Source organism: Puntigrus tetrazona, chromosome 22 (genome assembly GCF_018831695.1).
Source record: "Puntigrus tetrazona isolate hp1 chromosome 22, ASM1883169v1, whole genome shotgun sequence".
NCBI classification, from domain to species: domain Eukaryota; kingdom Metazoa; phylum Chordata; class Actinopteri; order Cypriniformes; family Cyprinidae; genus Puntigrus; species Puntigrus tetrazona.
Window position 1 is genome coordinate 12,596,638 of NC_056720.1, and position 19,128 is coordinate 12,615,765.

The 19,128-nt window shown below is 37.8% G+C and overlaps 1 protein-coding gene across 1 annotated transcript; it reads right to left on the bottom strand.

The window, feature by feature from the left end:
* Nucleotides 1-1,505: 1,505 nt before the first annotated feature.
* LOC122327651 (complement C3-like) lies at nt 1,506-18,891 on the bottom strand. The gene is given in 41 exon segments (XM_043223117.1): nt 1,506-1,799; nt 1,866-2,013; nt 2,083-2,343; nt 2,421-2,510; nt 4,667-4,772; nt 4,862-4,951; nt 5,503-5,590; nt 5,681-5,732; nt 5,881-5,971; nt 6,076-6,135; nt 6,683-6,838; nt 6,918-7,081; nt 7,162-7,306; nt 7,815-7,925; nt 8,023-8,182; nt 8,263-8,338; nt 8,428-8,631; nt 8,725-8,811; nt 9,087-9,153; nt 9,278-9,487; nt 10,630-10,769; nt 11,364-11,449; nt 11,536-12,031; nt 12,111-12,173; nt 12,827-12,956; nt 13,030-13,188; nt 13,331-13,531; nt 14,124-14,336; nt 14,408-14,551; nt 15,220-15,335; nt 15,459-15,573; nt 15,653-15,755; nt 16,685-16,772; nt 16,853-16,935; nt 17,057-17,148; nt 17,563-17,633; nt 17,706-17,868; nt 17,960-18,152; nt 18,488-18,514; nt 18,610-18,645; nt 18,737-18,891. Coding segments are annotated over 41 exon segments (5,304 nt in total). The 5' UTR covers nt 18,811-18,891; the 3' UTR covers nt 1,506-1,654.
* Between the last annotated feature and the right edge of the window lie 237 nt (nt 18,892-19,128).

The window sequence follows — 19,128 nt, forward strand, 5'->3', positions numbered from 1 at the left end:
CATATTCAAAAATGTATCAATTTCAACTATACTTTAAACTATACTTAGAACTGTATTTGAAATGTGAGGTCTGATTTAATGTACTGGAATGGATAATCTCACTTGAATGTGTCAGCTTGTCCTTGTTAAATAGTATCCTCTGGTTGGCACTTGCACTAATTTTATTAATTTTATCCCTAATTTTTATTGTTAATTTTATTATTTTAATCAGGAACACATTTTCAGATTCACTTCCTCATTTTAATATCTTAAACCACAGTTCCCTCATTTAGTCTTTTTTTTTGGTTCTCTTAGTTTGGACAGTTTGCATCTTTACCTCTGTTCGTTGTCATAGTTATTGATTTGATTTCATCATTCTGTTCATGTGTGTGTCGTTAGTGTCCTCGTTTGCTGATGCATCTTGTGCCCTCGTTTGCCCTGAAGATTTATTAAAGATTGCCTTCTACCTTATTAGTTGAAAGCTTGGGTGTTTTACCACAGCTGACTGTGAGAGTGGAGGGCCCTCAGGGGAGCTTTTCGGATTATGTAGAGTGGGTGGTGGTTTCATGTTTATCCACCAATGTCGGACCAGTGGACGACACCACCAACCACTCTCCAGACCCAGAGTCCAGCCAAACACAACAAAGCCCACTGCGATAGACCAGCCATGACCAATTGGAGTGACAGAGCTGAGGATCACCCTGAAGCCAGAGCTTCTAGCAAAGTCTGACCAGGTGCATGAACCTGCAACAAAGCCCACCATGAAGGATTACAGTGGAGAGCGAGGGCATGGAGGAAAGCCACTGTACCACCGCTGAGGGTGAGCTGAGTGGAATTATATGCAGACGTACCTGCACTCCTCCCACCAGAACCTCTGCTTTGAATTATCTGCCTGTCCCGTCACAACCTATATCGAACTGTTTGACTTTCTCTTCCCGTCACAGCCATGGAGGTCATGCCTGATCTGTTTGTTCACCCTGAACTGTTTGCTTATGCAGTTACTATCACAGAGGTAATTCCCCTCTCAACAGCGCACCTACTGTAACATACATTGGCATCATACACGGCATCATAAACCTTCCCATACACCTTCCCATAAAACCCATTCTGTCATGAAAATCCTACCCAGCCTCCCTCTCCCACTTGTCTTCTTGAGTCCTCTACCATCCCTTAGCTCATCATCAGCTTTACATCTGTCAAGTGAATTTATTTCATGTCTGTCAGTCTCCAGATCCCTCTGCCTCGCTCACCTGAGCCATCTGCATTGTCCTGGCTTTACAGCTGGCTTTTGGGCTCCCTTACCACTAGCTTTTTCTCCATTGTGGGCCACCTTCCTGACTGTGGTCTGGGTCCCACATAATTTTTCTTGCTCCTGGCTTATTTCCATTAATTTATGATGATGTTGTATTGCTGTATTTATATAGTATCCAATAATTCATAGTCATTCCATTGGTTTACTTTTGCAACCAAATTTCTTTTAGTTTTGTAACACTTTTTGATATACAGTATAATATGCCCTCAAGAAATTAGTTTGTTTTTACAAACATACTGTAAAAAGTAGAATTAAATTACTGTCAATTAATATACTTTAGGTAGTTGTGTTTTTATTAGTAATGTATGTGAAGACTTAAATCCACAGTTTTGCCATTAGTACTGTATGTAAACAACATCTGTCTCAAGTTTGACAGCCGCTTTCTGTCAAGTCCTTTGCAAAACTCTCCAACTCGGCACATTTCCTTTCCAGTGCAGATCCAGCTCCACATTCAGACTCAGACGGCCAGCGCTCGACCCACGTGTCCTTACCCAGCATATACACAAATCTAAGAGAGAAAACAACACTAAATTATGAAAACTAAACCATTATATGTACATTTAACGCTACTCACTTGTTGGACGTGCTCCCTGCGTGCCAAACATCAGTGATGTGCCCAATGATCAGATAGTCCTGACCCTCTCTTAAACCAAGTCCTGTCCTACAGCTCGCATGAGAGAGGAACAACCTCCTTTCATTCTCGTTCAGGCCTTCCTCTGACCCTACTCAAATGGAGATCCATGAGTCAGACTGCTGGGTACAAAAAGAAAACCAGACTCTAGTAGACGTACCCTCTTTGATAACCTGCACAATCTCCATCTCAAACTGGTCGTAGTGACTCTGGCTGACGCTGATCAGCTTGACCCTGTAGACTAAAGAAAGTAATTATCTTTCATTCATTTATAGATGACATCATGATGTGACATTCTGCCAAAAACATTCATTCATTTGACCAAAGAAACAATCACCATGATGTAATCTATTGCACACAGTTTCCTTCCTCTGGTCTTTACTGAAAGACGATGAGTCTTCTTTCATTACACAACAGTCACCTATGAAAGAAGGTGGTTTAAACTGGTTAAATGTAAGATGTTGATTGAAAACACAAAATTAGTCCTGTTAAACTGACCATGAGAGCAGCGACACACGTTGTCTTTGCAGATTTGGTCAAGTTGCTCTTTGTCTTCTGGAGGAGAGTAGAACCTGCTACAGCGTTTATCTGAAACAACAGAGTCAGGAAACACAATAACAAACTAATATTAGCACTTGGAACTAACCAACTAGCAAATTAAACAAATAGAACCACAAGCAACAATAAAGGAAGCAAGCAATAGGAAGGCAAGATAAGCCATAATAGCATGGCTGGCAACATCAGATCCACTTCATTAATGAAAAATTATGAACATATTTATTATTTTAGTTAAAATGAATGAAAAACGAAGTCACTAATTAAAATGACTGAAAAATGTAAATTTGTATATAATTAAAATTAAAGTTGTTTATACACTATTAGCATTTTTGGATTGTTTTTGTCAAAATTGTTTTATCACTTTTGACTAAAAGGTGGCACTGTTACTAAATTGATGTGGTGTGATCAGTGGGAGGTGGCAATGAAACGTCTGTATGTGTATGGCAGCAGAGACAGACAGAGTACTCTGTCAAGGGAAGACACAGGTTCACAAGAGGGAACTTTGCTGTGTAGAATAGGATCTCTGTGGACAATCAGCTATATGGAGCACCTAGCCCAGTACAAGGGATGATGGGATTCGAGCAAGCGGTGCTGATACTGGACCTGCTTTCAGACTGCTCTGTCTAGTCTGACTGCTGGAGTTGGAGGAAGCACCACCAGGGTTCGCCATCCGAACAGCTTACTGAAGGGGAAAAACCAGTGCTCGCATCCCTGGGTGAAGGGGAATGGCGCAGCAAGCCTGACACCAACCAGTTCTTCCCACTTCATAGGCTTGCCTTGTAGAGGGAGCTCTAGGCTGAATAATAGTGTTCACCACAGTGCCATGTCCCGAGACAAACATGGAGGTTCCACAGGTCCAGATGCGGATGCCACATGGTGCCAAGTCCCTGAGAAAGAAGATCTTCCCTAAGAGGAATGCGCCAGGGAGGGGATGTCGCGAAGAGATTGAGTTTGTGTAGGGCCCAAGGTCAGCTGTGTGCAGCACGTCCATGACAAGGGAAGCCTCGGTTAGGGAGTAAAACAGCTGGCAATGGGACGATTCGCAAGAAGCAAACAGGTTGACCTGAGCCTCACCGTATCAACTCCAAATCAGCTGTAAGTTGTTGTGTGAGCGCGTCGGCTGCACAATTGAGCTCCCCTGGAATATGCCTTGCACAATGCACAGAATATGAACAGCAAACAGTGATTTATGTTCATCAGAGACCAGAACACCTAGATGAGTCCCGTGGACAGATCACCAGATCCTGATGCACACACACTTACACACACACACTAAGTTATTTACACTATCTGACACAGCTGCGTTTAAAATTGAACTGGAAGTTAAGTGCTGGGTGTACGGTCAAAGGAGAACTGACCCCAACTGAGTCTGGTTTCTCCCAAGGTTTTTCTTTCTACATTCTGTATGGATGGGGTTTTGTTTCCTTGCCGCTGTCGCATCTGGTTTGCTTTGTTGGGGACACTTCACTTCTAGTGATTATCGTTGAATTGATTACAGAGACCATCTCTGCATTTAATAACAAATTGGTCACTCTCATCATTATACATCCCTGTCATTGTATTCTTCTACCTTATACTGTACAGTGCTTTGATGCAACCTGTGTTGCTTCAGGTAGTTGATTTGCCAAAGCAGACAGGGCCCTGTCCAAAGCCCCGAGGCTGCCTGCCCACCAACCTGTTGTGGTTACTACCACATGCCACATTTGTTCTAAGGGCACCCTGGCCCATACAAATGCAAAGTCTGACCATGGGCTGAAAGTGCAATGACAAGCTGGCGTGATCATCAAGCGTGACCTGAAGACCCAACTGGCTGAGGTGCCGTAGCATCAGGTCCCTGCGCTCGCACAACTTCTCTCGTGTCTGAGCTAGAATAAAAAAAATGTTTGTCCAATCATGTCCTCGGCCCCATGTTATCCTACTTGCTTGTCAATGTATGCATTTGCATACCTCCATGCACCCTGTTGACCCTTCCTTTAAGTAGAGTAAATAACATTAATGATTTTTAATGCTGTACTGAATGTTTGCTTGTTCATTTCTATTCACTTAATAGCATGTTTAGTTAAAAAGTAACTGCATTCTTACATTATTTGCACTATTTATGTCTATAGCAGAAACACTGTGAGATGAGTTGAATGCCAAAGGTTAGCTGCACTTTAGCAAACGTAGCTAATTAAAAATGTACTAACCTTTGTTGTAGTACTGGTACACTGTGACAGTGGAGGGCTGAAGCAGACCCACTTTAAATTTCTGATGCAGTCTGAATGATATCACGTCATTCTGAGTACTGGAAACCTGTCCGGGACATAAAGACAAAAACAAATATTCAATGCTTCCTTCTTTTACATCCTTAAAAAAAACTAAAATGGAGGTTTTTAGGTTACCCTAAAAAGGTGAATTATGAGGGATCCTCTGTCGCTCAGATTGTCCACCACTTGAAAGTTGTTGATGTAGCGATCCACTGAATTTGTGAGCTGGAAAGTCACAACAGACATTATCCCTTGTATAACCTAACAAGATGCATATTAGTTATGTACTTTAGGTAGATGCCTACACAGTCAGCATCCTAACTGTTAAGGTGACAGATTTGAAGAACTTGAATTTGAATAGTCAGCAATTCTGTGTACTACACAAACAGACTTGAGTCAGATGATTTCAACAGAACTAGAAGTTTTCATGTTGCTAAGATAAAAGCGCAATACTCAACATAAAAATAGAATGCCTTAAAAAAATTTGGGTAGAAAAGTCCACAGGTAATGAAACATGAAACACGCGTTCCAAAATTTATGATCAACATTATAATCAGCCTTTGGAAGTTGCTTGTTGTGATGCCTTATGGGAATTCTTCATGGCAGATACATGCAAAGATGCTTAATCTGACCAAAACTAAACCTAAAATTAGATGTTTGGAGAGCACCTGTATGCCTTAAAATGCTGTGAAGGTAAGCTACAACACAGTTATCTACTGTATAGAATTATTCTACCGCTAATATAATATCTAAGTTTGTCGTGAGTTTGGTCTTACCAATTCTAAATCTGAGTTTTCAGGCTCAAAGCCGGTGGGCAGACTGATGTCCAGGATCACCATCCTCACCTGCCGTCCCTCCAGAGCCCTTTGTGGTGCAAAGCAGTGAATTATGGGTACAGGAACAGTTTATTAAGCTTTCAAAAATTAAAAAATAAAACAACCTAAAACTGCTTACCTCACATTGATATTGAGTCTGTATGACTTTTCTACATCCGATGGTGTTTTTTCTAAAATGGATCAAAGAGTGATGCTGATAAATTACATGTAAATGGCTCAATATATTTACTGTAATTTACTGTATAGAGTAAGATTTTTACCATAGTCAAATTGTTTTTACACACAGTAAGGAATTATAAAACATAGTCGAGAACGCACCACTAGTCTCAGTGATGGAGACGTCCAGATGAAAGCCGTTACATGTGCTGTTCTCATACACGTCAGGAAGCTGGTGGTACACGGTCACTACCTGGGATTCATAAAATATGATAGAGAAAGTTTTGTAACTTTAAATGTAACTGTAAATTGTATGCTCTAATTCAATACTTTGGTGTAGATTTTGGAATGTAACACCTCTAAAACTCCCTTGCCCTTCCCAGAAGCCTCCACTGTGAATTTCTGGTCAAGAGGTACCTGGAAGAGATAATGAAAGTGAGTTATTTCACTTGAAACTTCTTTTCTTTTAATCAATAGCATCTATAAGCTAACAATCTGGGCATCCAATGTCCCCTTTTGGTAAAGCCTGAAAAGTAGTTTAAGCTTAATGATGTTGAAGTCATGACTGCGGAGTCAGGCTTAGAGTTAGACTTGACAAATCATAAAAGCGGTGTTCATTTGAAACTTTTTCTTTGGTCACAGAGCTTATTTTCTGCAATAATCCAAAAGTCAAAGAGAACCAGAAAGATATCGAGTCTACTGCAGTTCATTCTCAACCAGTATGTTTTCATGTAGCACTGGTCAGTCATGGAGGCCTATTCTGATTGGTTGAGACATGCAATAACTGAACAAAATAATTCCAGAGCTCTGTATATTTACTGTAAGAATGAATTTCCAGTATTATGCAAGAGTTAAAGTAATTCAAATTCATGCATTACATTTTTGTACTATATTGTTATAATAATGACAGTATAATAACTACATTTGTCTACAAAAGAGAGTTTTGAAAGACTGGAGATTGCACCCGTGAAGTTCGGGCCACATGTGCCATTTTTGGATTGAATGTCCAGCGTATGTCACTGCGACCAGGAACACTGAGCTCCACCAACAGATTGAGATCTTCAGGGGGAGGCCTCTTCACCAGGTATTCAGACAGAGCCTGTAGCACCACCATAGTGGACTGATGGGAGAAAAACTGTCATTAATCTACCTCAAATACAGATATGAGTCAATTAGTGAAGGTTTCTTGTGGTTTTTACCTGAGTAGAGCCGTATCCTCCTCCAATGCCACGCTTCTCGTTCAGCCATCGAAAGGGGACGGCTGCCTCTTCCATGTGGCCACCTTTGATCAGAGCTAACAACGCATAGCCAGTAGCTTCCAGCGTGAAGAAATAATTACTAGAGTTAGGCCAGTGGGTACGATCTGTTGATTGTAAATATAGAAACATGAGAAAGACAGGACAGTACAAAGCAAGGTATTTTTTGCTTCCGAAGGCTAAGTACCAGGTGATGCTAAATTTAGTAACGTGCTCTTCCTGCAGCCATAGTTTGATACTGCTAAAGCGTAGCATGCTAGAGCTGCTGTGTATGGTCTCATGAGTCGAGGGAAGTGCTTTCTTAGATACACCGCTGCTTTTCGGGACTTGTCCTTCAATAAAAGTAACAATTTACAATTAGCACCACTGAACATGTAAAAATATGTATGTTATTCATTTTTACTTTTCCGGGGGGCCCAGAAGTACGACATGAATCCATGTTGTACATCTGACTTTTGCTTATATTTACATAAGTTTAAAAAAAAAAAAACATCATCGTATTTTCATTTTTGTACCATTTTATTTTATCTTTATGCTAATATATTGTTTATTTTATACTTTGAAAATACATTTGCATTCACTTAATTTAACTATTTTCCTGCTTCCCTCTATTTAATTTAGATGATATTATCCTAAGGAGTCAATTTAGCTATTGTACTAATTATTTAAATGAGGAATTCTGCTTATTTTATTTAGCTTTTTCCCTAATTATTACATTTAGGATTTGTCCAAATTATTCAATTGAGCTATTTTATACTATTTAATTTTGCTGTTGTCCAGATTATTTAATCTAGCTAGTGTTTAATTCACAGGTTTTTAGCAGTTCAATAATGAAGTTACCTGTACGTTGAGGCCTGGCTCTTGGCAGGAAACAGAATTTTGTGCCTCCGCCAAAGCAATGAGCACAAATGCGGTCAGAGACACTCTTGATTCAGAGCCACGCAGGCCTCCCTGTATCATAACACAGCATACATACAACGTACTGTATCCTTTCACTGATTGTTATGAAACTACACCAATTAATGCGATCATGGCTATGATCTCTTACCGTCATACTGGTGTCGTAGACAGGATTGTCCTCCTGAAAGGATCCATCAGGACGCTGTTTATTCTTGAGGAGGTACACCAGAGGGCCACACAGATGCTTGTCATTGATGCTAATGAAGGATTTTGCCATGGAGAAAACCTTCACCACGTATGCAGTGATCCTGAGACGAACAGATCATAAAAACTCTACAGGGACATGTTCAATGTGAAGCTGTAATCAATGATGTGACGACATTAATACCATGTGCTGGTCCCCTCTTTGGCGTAGGGAGGATACGAGTCATCCTTTTTCCGGTAATTAAGTTGATTTTCATACCCTGAACATGAACAATGTTAATTGATAATTTACTGTGTAACGTAAAGTGAAGTAATGGTTATTCTTATCCCTCTCTGAGTTTCAGTGCACCTGTCTGGATGTATTTGATGGCCTCTTGTCTGCGATCTACTCCCACAGCGTCCCAGTTTCCACTGCTGTCCAGGTAATGGGTGGCAATGAGGGGCAGCGTGATTCTGGCCAGGTTCTGCTCCACACATCCACCGGGCATCCGGATCAACGCTGCCAGAGAGTCCTCCTTAATAGAGTTATCAATGCTGTCTGCCAGCAAATCACCTGAGACATGAAATTTAAAAAGCAAACTGTGAGATTCAGGGATAATACTCAAATACTATGATGTTATGAATAAGGCTTAAAAAAATGTCAAACCTCTGACATTGACAAATGTCTCCGGCAGAGATTTTGGCACAACAGCTTCCAACTGCATTTTCTCCACTTCTATCTGCTGTTTACCAGCTGAGATGAAAGAAAATGTTTATTCGCTTTTCAGTAACATGCACCCATCCACTGGTCATTTGGGATGAAATTTAAATATTGACCCAACATTTCTGGAATTTGGGTTGTATATGTTATATATAATTTTAGTGCCCAAAGACCCATTTACATTTTAAAAAATCATAAAGTTAATTATATTAAAAATGGCAAGTTTGTTAAATTAACTGTATCCTAAATTGCCATTACATTAATCACAATAAATGTTTGTTAAATGTTAAATTTCCACCCAGTCTTACCGCTGTCTCCTTTCTCTGAGGGGTTCAGCACAAAGCTCCTTACTTTAATTGTCTGGATGCCTTCAACCTAAACCACAAGTTTCATCATCATATATCATTACCACATAGTTATTGCACCAACTTCACCAACATGTGTAATGTAATATTTTTTACTTACTTTAAAACAGAGCAGGTTTTAGGAGCTCACTTACCACCACACGTAGATTCTTCCTCACTGCGTCCCGCCCCATGAAGGAGTCCGCGGCGGCTGTGACCTGTAGAGGAAGCTCTCCTGTTTTAAGAGGGATGATGGTGTATGAAATCAGCTTGGATGAGCTGGCCGGAACCGAAACCTGCTGTCTGTGTTGTCCAGTAAATGCCACGCTACACATGTCCTCTGTCTTCTCCAGAATCACCATGACCTGCACACACAGTGTTTAAGTCAAGACATGAATAACTGAAGCAATGTGTGTTGCTTTGAACCTAATGGGGAAACTCCTGTTTACTGATTTGTTCATGTTTGTGTAGCTGCACAAACCAATTGCACTCTAACACACCATATAAATCATCACTATATAAGTCTTCTCAGAGCTCTATTTTATGATTCTATTCTATATATACATAAAAAAATTTAAAAAAAAAACAGTTGTGGTACGAATGCTACTCATACCTGCAAATGTTCAAGTTGCTTTAGTAAACTACCTTAAACAAGCAGCTTACAGGTATGCCACTTACTTTACTCTCTTTGAAAACAAAATAACTGAAATTTCCAGTTTTTCCTAGCATGATGCATCATAATTAATTTTCCGCAGCAGCAGGCTCATCAGGTTTGAGAAGAGTAATTGTAGAAAGGTTCATTTTATTTAATTTTAAACGAAACAACTGTAATCCAGATAGTATTCCCACTTTTTACAAAATGTAATTGGAATTTGTATATCGTACTAACTTTATTTTTGATGCAAGTTATAGTTTATAGTTATAGTATAGTTATGCTATAAACTAGTTATAGTTACTAGATTTTTGTATCCTGATAATGTTGTTACATTTATGCAGTCACCATGAATTGTACCTAATTTATATTTGTAAGTGAAGCTCAAAGTTTTACTTTCACAACGAAACACAGTGTCTCCAGAACATGGCGCCGACAACAACACTTCAGAGAGAATAATAGCGCCTTCTTTCTTTGCATACACATTTGGGTGTTATGAAAATAAACCCATACAGTGATGGAGAGATGTGGAGGAGTGTTTAAACAAGCCGTTTTAGGGGTGTGTGGATGAGTCACAACTTGGTTTTCAGACTTTAGTCTTTGCAACTTTAAGGATCTTATCTATGCGCTAACAGCTTGTAACACTTCGAAGAGAAAAAGTACTTGAAAACCCCTTACATATGAACCATTAAAAGCAATGTAACAGGTAGATCGTTTGATAGGGAATTATAGGGAACACAAACATAAACAAATAGGGCTTCAGTAACTGAGTAAACAGTCATTTCCTCATAAGCATCAAAGCGACACAACGCTCATTTTCATTTTTTGAGTGTTTTGAAATGGTGTGAAACTGACCTCCAGTTTTGAGTTGCTATAGTTGTTTAGCACAGCTTTGATTTCCACATGTTCATTTCTGGACACCGAGTGAGGCAGCCGCAGATCTATGAAGAAAGGCTTCCATGCCCGGACAGTATATGGTTCGGCTACACAGAAACCTGAAAAGAAAAGTTTATAGATACTTGATTTATATATATATATATATATATATATATATATATATATATATATATATATATATATATATATATATATATATATATTTATATATATAATTCTCAGGTTTTAGACAGCTAATTAAATTTACTTAAATTATCTGTATATTTATATAATTATTTTTGACTACACTGTTTCTAATACTTGTAATAAGCACTTTTTAAAGTAACTATTATTACAAATATTGAATTCATTAAACAGCTTTAAAAGATAAATACATTGAATTATATTAATTCATATGCAGATGAATGTTTGATATGTGGCAGTAAAAGCAAACTTAATAAAATATTTACAATTCATAATTTGTATTGTTATTAATTATTTCTCATTGTGTCAGAAGTAAAATCATTTAAAATTTATTATGCCTATCAGTTACTGTGCACTTTTTATCTGAATCGTTGGTAAAAACAATTGTTATTGTTTAGTTTTTTTGTATAGTATTCTATTCTTAACTGTTGTATGGAAACAATTGTGCTTTATTGTTTGGCTGAACTATAAAAGGGTTATGATTCTGTTACAAATAACTTTTTGTTTACCTGTCTGAGGTGAAGCACTGATGGCTAGAAACCCCCACTGAGTGATGCTGTCAGGAAGAACAGTGTTTACTGGTAATACAGCCAATCTGGAATAAAAGCATGGAGAGATGCTTCCATGAACGAACGTGATAAAAGTGAGACGTCTATACTGAGTCAAAGGTCAAACTCCTACCCATCAGTCTTGGTGACACTGGGTAATGTAATGTCAGTCCACAGCCATGACTCAAAGAACTTGCTGCGCACGTAAATGTCCTCTAAGTCAGCTAAATCATCTTCATCAAACTCCTCCACCTCTTCTTCTTCTTCCATCTTGTCAGCGTGACCATTTTCACGTGCTACAATCTCAGGTGTGTGGACGTGCTCAAAATGAGTTGAAGGTTCATTGTCAAGAGTTTTTGAAGGATAGCGGTAAATGTAACGTTCGTTAGAAGTTAGCTTTGCCGTAGGGGGTACAGGGGTGGTGGTTGGTGGAGCGGTTGTTGTCGGAGGTCTGGTCACGACACCAAGCTCCTCTCCTCTGTACTCTGCACAACAGCGAAGGAAAGCCAACACACAGCTCCAGTCCTCAGTGATGTAGAGCGAGCGGCGGTAGCAGGAATATGGCATGGGAATCTCCCTCATGCCGTCCACACAACATCTCTGCAGGAGCTCATCAGAATATACCTTCTCTGAGAGAAAAGAACATACTTAGAATGACTTAGCACATTAGCTTACCTTTCGCAATTTTTGATGAAATGAGAGACTTACCAAGTTGATCTCTAAGTTGCAGTTTGGCAGCAGAACGTCGTCTTCTAGATATACTGGAACAATCTATTCCAAACAACCCAAAGAAAATACATTCCTGAGGATATTAACATTGATGGTTGCATGTAGAACATTTAGCATCCATAGTCTTTCCACTGCACAGCCTATATAAAATGTTTTTTAGATTTTTAAGATAATTACAATAAAACTAAGTTTAAAAATCAACATTTGTTCATTAGGGAGTTGATTAGATTGGTAAAATGGAGCATTTCAAAATAGAATGACTAATTTTGTTAAATATCTGCTAAATAGCAACTGTATCCTAAAGCTATTCATTAACATAACCTTAACCAGTCTATGTATCAACTACAACACATTTATTTTAAATTGCAATCACAATATTAATGTTTGATCAATGAAATCAAAAACTTTTTCCGAACTTTACAGACCCCAATTTTTTCAGCAGTAGTTTAATGTATGGAAGCTTGTTTCTGTCTCAGGATAAATAAATAAAAATGTGACATGGAACCTGCAATTGTTTCCTCATAATTCTGACTGTACTCACATTAATGAATTCTATGAAATAAATGCTGAGAGTAAAAGTCTGAATTGTGAGATGAAAATTCCGAGGGGTAAAAACAAAATTATGAGACAATGAATGAAATAATAATGAAACTAATGAAATAAAAAAGTTAATGCTGTGTATGCATGTGAAGGACCTTTTCTGTAATCTGTGTATCCTCCTGTGCTGGAATGAAACATCAGTCCTGCATCACTGAAAACACCCATATTATTCCTTCCTCCTCCTGCGGTGCAGCCCATATCACCTTGACCCACCACCTCCCACACCTGAATCAAAGAGAGAAGAGGATCCATGAGGATCTGGAGAAGGTTCTGGAGAGAAGACTATATCATCACTCACCTTCTTCTGCGTCAGACGGCTTTTACTTAACAGGAAGATGGCATTATCCACAGCAACCAGGCTGACCTTTGCCCCCGGGTCTCCTTTCACTTCAAATGTAATGCTGCTGCCTGGTGAGTATGAATTAACTTTTTCTCCTTCCAATGGTCCTACGCTGAGCTAATACAAATCAGAAATATAGATTTCACCTCAATGCATGGTGGGAGAATCTGAATAATTTGAATAATAATTTTGTACCATGAAGAGCTAGAATGTGCATCTGTCCTGTAAATAATTGGTCAAGGACATCCCATGAACTCACCGAACCAACGCACCGGTCCTCCACATCCACAAATACAGAGTCCGCCACCACTTCCAACCTGGGTTGCCATGGCAAAATATAGTAGGCCACAAAGCGAAACGCAGGTAGCATTTCTGAGGTAACCAGCAGAGGAATGTTTATGATGACCAGGTCTTTAACATTCATCCTAGCAGCGTGGATTATATTTCCTTTACTTATCACCTACAGAAACAATCATCAGTGTATTTAATACAGAGATTTCAGTCATTTTTATCCCAAACTGCAACCCAGAATGAAATTTCATGCCTCTATAAACATTTCTGCAACACCTATATTTACGAATCACTGCAGTTTAAAGTTAAAATGAACACTAGAGGCAATAAAAACCTGACAACTTTTATTTCTTTTCACACAAAGTATGATTAAAAGGTACAGACTTTTGATTAATGAAGCCAAATGTTATGACTTCAAAACAATTTTAACATCCTGCATGATTTGGAAACGGATACTTTAGAATGTTTTCGTCCCATATACAGCTTTATATGAAGTCTTCTGCTTCAGTAGGTTTGCTCATTAGCTCATGCCATACGCCGTTGCACTTGAGCGTGGAAGTGCACAAACTTATGAAACTACAGTTCAACAAAGCAGCTCGAATCCACATAAGGAAGTTATAAAGAAATGAATCGCATATTAACATATTTCTCATTTTAATTTGAATGCAATATGCGCAGCAAGGTATGTAATTATGACGTTGCAGAAATGTAATATTTTTAAAAGCCAGGGTTGCCAAAAACATCGCCGGTGACAAACTCACTGCATATGTCAGTTGCTCCACAAGTTTTCTATGCTCTGGAGACCTACATTTGATGTGAGCTTGGATGTTAAGTGTGCCGCCCACCACCACTCGACTGCTGCCCACCGAGATGTGCAGGTAGTTCCCGTAATAATTAAAATTGGCATATGGGCTCACACTCATCTCTTGAACAGCCTGCTGTTCTCCTTTCAGTGAAGGATCTGCTGTTTCCACCTATATAAGAATACAGTACATTCGGGTGACAGGTATAACACAATTTTGTATTGTTTCTGTGAATGACTTACTTTAAGTATGTTTCTGCTGTACATCTTAGGCATGTTGACGGAGACTTTGATGGTGCCTCTGTGTACAGTGATTGGGTTTTCAAGAAAGCTGATTTTAACAGGAGTATTATGGGCTGGAGATCCATCGTGGTCACTCACGGTAACCTGAAAAACAAAACACATTCGCTAAAAGAATAATCCTGACATTACATACCAAAGTCTCTTTAAGACAAATCGTGTCACTTGGCGGCCATCTTTGAAATGCCTCTCTGGGGCATCCAAGTGCACCGCCTATTTCTTTGTATTAGGAACTAAATCTCCTAAATTGTTCGCTAATGTTACAATTAAATTCCATATTTGAAATCACCAATGAATTCTAACAACAATTGTGCAATAATAGTAAGTAATACTTTTGCTGAAAAAGCTGAAAAATTATGACATGGAATTTTTTTTAAGAAAAGTATAATATCAATACAAAATGTGTGTGTGTGTGTGTGTGTGTGTGTGCGTGTGCGTCCATGTGTGTCTGTGTATATATAAAATATCTAAAAAATAAAAGTAACTGGTGATGACTTTTTTGTGAATTACTTCAATTTCAACTAAATTTGAAATGAAATGAAAAAGAAGTACTGTAGTTGTAAAATTAATACACTTTTAACTGAAATTAAAATAAATGAAAGTAATTAAAGTAGTAAAAATGAGAAATGCACGTAAGAGAAATTGCTAAAACTTAAATTAAAAAACATGAACTAAAATTAAAACATTAATAAATACTATAAACCATATAAATGATGCTAACAGGATAAGAACAAGGACAGGACAAGAAAAAGTACCGTCATGGCTAATGGCAGGCCAGGTATGAAATACTTTGGTGTGTCTCTGATGGAAAGCATGTAGGGTGTCATGACGATTTTAATACCAGATTTCTCTGCTTCCACAAGGTCGCTACCTGAGGAGAAGAAAGGAGACCTCACAATAATGATAAAGCTAAAGAGTTTGAAGTGGTTGCCAAGGTGTTGCTATGCAGTTGTGTTGGATTGTGAGCGGTTGAAGTTTTCCATGATTTTCCCACCTGAGCTGGTCATTACTGATGCTTTGACGTACACAGAAGACTTCAGCAGACTGTTTGTGTCAGGATAGACCTTCTTTATCTCTTCCATAGTCAAACTAACTTTTCCTCCATTTAACTGTAAAATAAGAGAAGGAGGAATAAGTACTATAAAGATGATGAAAGATACTTAAGCCAGTTCTTGTTTAACCACTTACATCATTTAATTGCTTTACAGATGTGAGTCTCTTCTTTTCACCATCAATTTCAATACCAAACAGCACGTATGCAACACCTTTCACTGGTTCACCATAAAGATACCTGGAAGATATGCATACAGTGAACTCAAAATAATGTAATAAGTGTAGAATTCAGTACACTAGCATTCAAAAACCTGCATTTAACTGATCAAACATAGCACAAACAAAATATTGTATTAAAAAAAACCCCCAGCAAAATAGTAGTTTTGCTATTTAAAATGACTATTTATTACATAACACATTTTAAAATATAATTTATTCCTTTGATGCAAAGCTGAATCTTCAGTTTCATTACCCCAGTTTTCAGTGTCACATGATTCTTCAGAAAGCATGCTAATATGCTAATTTCTGTATTAAATAGAAAGTACAAAATTTGACAAAGCAATTTGCTCTAATTTGCATACATTTCTAACAAAAATGTAAACACGATGACTAAAGTCATTTAATTATTATTTTTTTAAATATATTGCAATTAAACAATTTTACAGATGGAATTTTGTCACCCCATAGTTAAAAAAATACTTAGAACAATCTAAAAACATTAAAAATGTATAAGCAAATTATATACGAACAAAACTCTTTGCATAAACCTTCAGGAAATAGACAGGAATAAAAATGTGAAGTTTGGTGTGTGAAGGGTTACACAAGTAATTTTCAATGGCCTTTTCTTCTTAAGCTGAGAGGTGATTGGGATGTAATGTCGTAGTGACTGACTAAACGGGAAATCATTTTAAGGATATATATATGTAACTGAGATCTATCACAAATGGATAAAACGATATAAAAAACACTTTTGGATGTATTTTGGATGTTTTCTTTCTACTAGTCTGAAAAAATACTTGATACTATGAAAAACCCAAATTTCAAATTTAACAGATGTATGAAAAAAACATTTTTGGCTGTTTTTGTCTACAGTGTCTCCCCTTAAAGGGTTACTTGAATGTCCAGTCACTTTGAGGTCATCCGGTTTGATACAAATTAATCACACACCTGGCTGTTATTTCTACCTCCAACTTTTCTGCGTCTAGTCTGAGGTGGGATGTCTTTGGAGTCAAAGTGACGTTGAATGCTGGGAGGACTTCAGTGAAAGGAGAAATGCTGTTAACCGACCAACAGTGAAACATCTAGCAGAATCTGAAGGTAATGTGAAAGACGTACCATATTTCTTGACTTCAAACTTTCTGCTAAAAATTTTCTCTTTTCCCTGATCAAACTTTGCAACAACTTTCCATCTGCCCTCCCTAGAAAATCGAAAAGATACTTACTCAGCAGACATATATATTAAAGTATCAGGTAAATCAATCAATTTTTTGTCAATTTATTAATATTTTACAATATAATATATCTGTTCTGTGTCCATACTTGACCACTGATGAGAGGGGGTAGATGTTAGAGAGTATCCCATCGAATGATTTGGCTCGAGAAATACCATGTACTGCAATCCCATCTGGATTCTGAAACATGTACCAATACCATAATGCATTGCTCCAATAAAATCAAATATGTCAATCACTCTTTATTGATTTATTAAACTATTGTCTTTTGCCTCAATAAAATTTGATACTTATTAATCTTTATTTTATTGGCTCCACAACATACTGACATCAGAAACTTTAAAAGTATATGCCAACTTATTCTACTAATCCTAAACCAAGAGTCAGTAGACATGTAGTTGACATGTAGTTGCAAAGTTGCTTATAGTTAGTAGAATGTCTAAAGTAGGTTATAAGTACCAATAAACAGCAAATGTGTTAGTAATAGGAATGCTAGCAACCATAAAAGTCGGAATTGGTTCCAGTACTGTAGCGTCACCAATATTCCCTTGCAAATACTGTAGTGGTGTTTATGTCAATGCCAGTGACAGTCACCTGAAGTTCCAGAGAAATGGTCCTCTCAGCAGCACGGAATTCAGTGTCAGACACAAAAGCCCTGCAACGCACTAAAAAATTACAATGATCAGGCAAAACCAGAAGATAGTTTATAATAAATGAACAGTATGACAAGAGCAGACCTGTGTCTCCAGGGTTATAAACCGGTTTATCAGTCTGAATGAAGATGTATCCAGAGCGGAAAGACACTGGTAAAACTCTTTCTGCACGATGAAATCTGCTAAACTGAGCAACCAGCTTCACATATTTCTTCTTTCCATCTGGTTGTAGCATTTTCGGATCAATCTAAATAAAACATTTCATTATATTTGCATTTAGCATGCAGAGTTTTCAACAATTGTAACTCCTCACACTGAACTAGAACAAATAAGTTCACCTCGATGGTTTTGAGGGCGCTGTAGTTGTTGTTTGATTTGAGCGTAACAGAGGCCGTCATTAAGGCAGTTTGGGAGACTGGATAATCGTAGATCACAATGCTAACTTTTAATAGCCGAGAGAGTTTGTGAGCCTCCAGCAGGATGTTCTGTTTAGTTCCTGGTATTATCTTTGCTGGAGCTAAAATAGAAAACCTACACAAAAACATAAATATTCAGTAACACTCAATGGGTTTTTATTAAAAAGAATATTTTTGTGGTGCAGTTTCAAAATAATAAGGTAAATAATTTGTATAATAATGATGTTATAATCTGTTATAATAACACACACACACACACACACACACACACATATATGGCATGATTAAGATGTAGCCTTACACACTCAGACCTCACTGGTATATCATTTAACATTTTCTGACTCATTTAATGAATGAATATGGACTTCTGGAGGAAAATCCAGTTCTCTGTATATTGATTAGGGTTGTGTTAAGTAACTTAAGTATAGAACAGAGGAGTTGTGTACTTACGACGGAGAATGATCGATGACCGGCTCACTGTAAACAAAGATAACAAACTCAATACAGATGAATCCAAAATCAAGCACTATCTGTATTATAAAAACTATTTATATCCGACCTTATATACGTACACTTTTGGCATATTAGGACTCCAAACTGTCCTCTTGCTGTTGATTTGACAAGATAAACGCATAAATAAATATTGAGAACAACATTTTAATTTTTATGAATTATTAAACATTAAAATATTAAACGCACTGTCTTTGAGTGGAAGTCTGGGCATCTGAGACGTGACAGAATAAAGCCGTCCATAACAGCAGTGGAAAGAACATCGTCCTGCTGAACTAAACTCTCACAATATGTCAGAGACAACAGCAGGACAACTGATATAACCGTAATATCCCTCCCACAAACCCACAGCACAGTTATCTCCCAACTTTGAGAAACCCTTGTGTAATGTTTACTTTGAGTAAAAACAAATGGCCAGATATCTGACATTCAAACAAATTCAAACTGTCAGCAAACTGCTATTAAAATTACATTTTTATATTTTCCCAAGAAAATTTGAGTGAAAAAAAAAACGTAGTGTCCCAATACCAAGGTGTTTTTATGTTATAAGCAATAGTCGTTGCATTCTCAGCATTGCCACA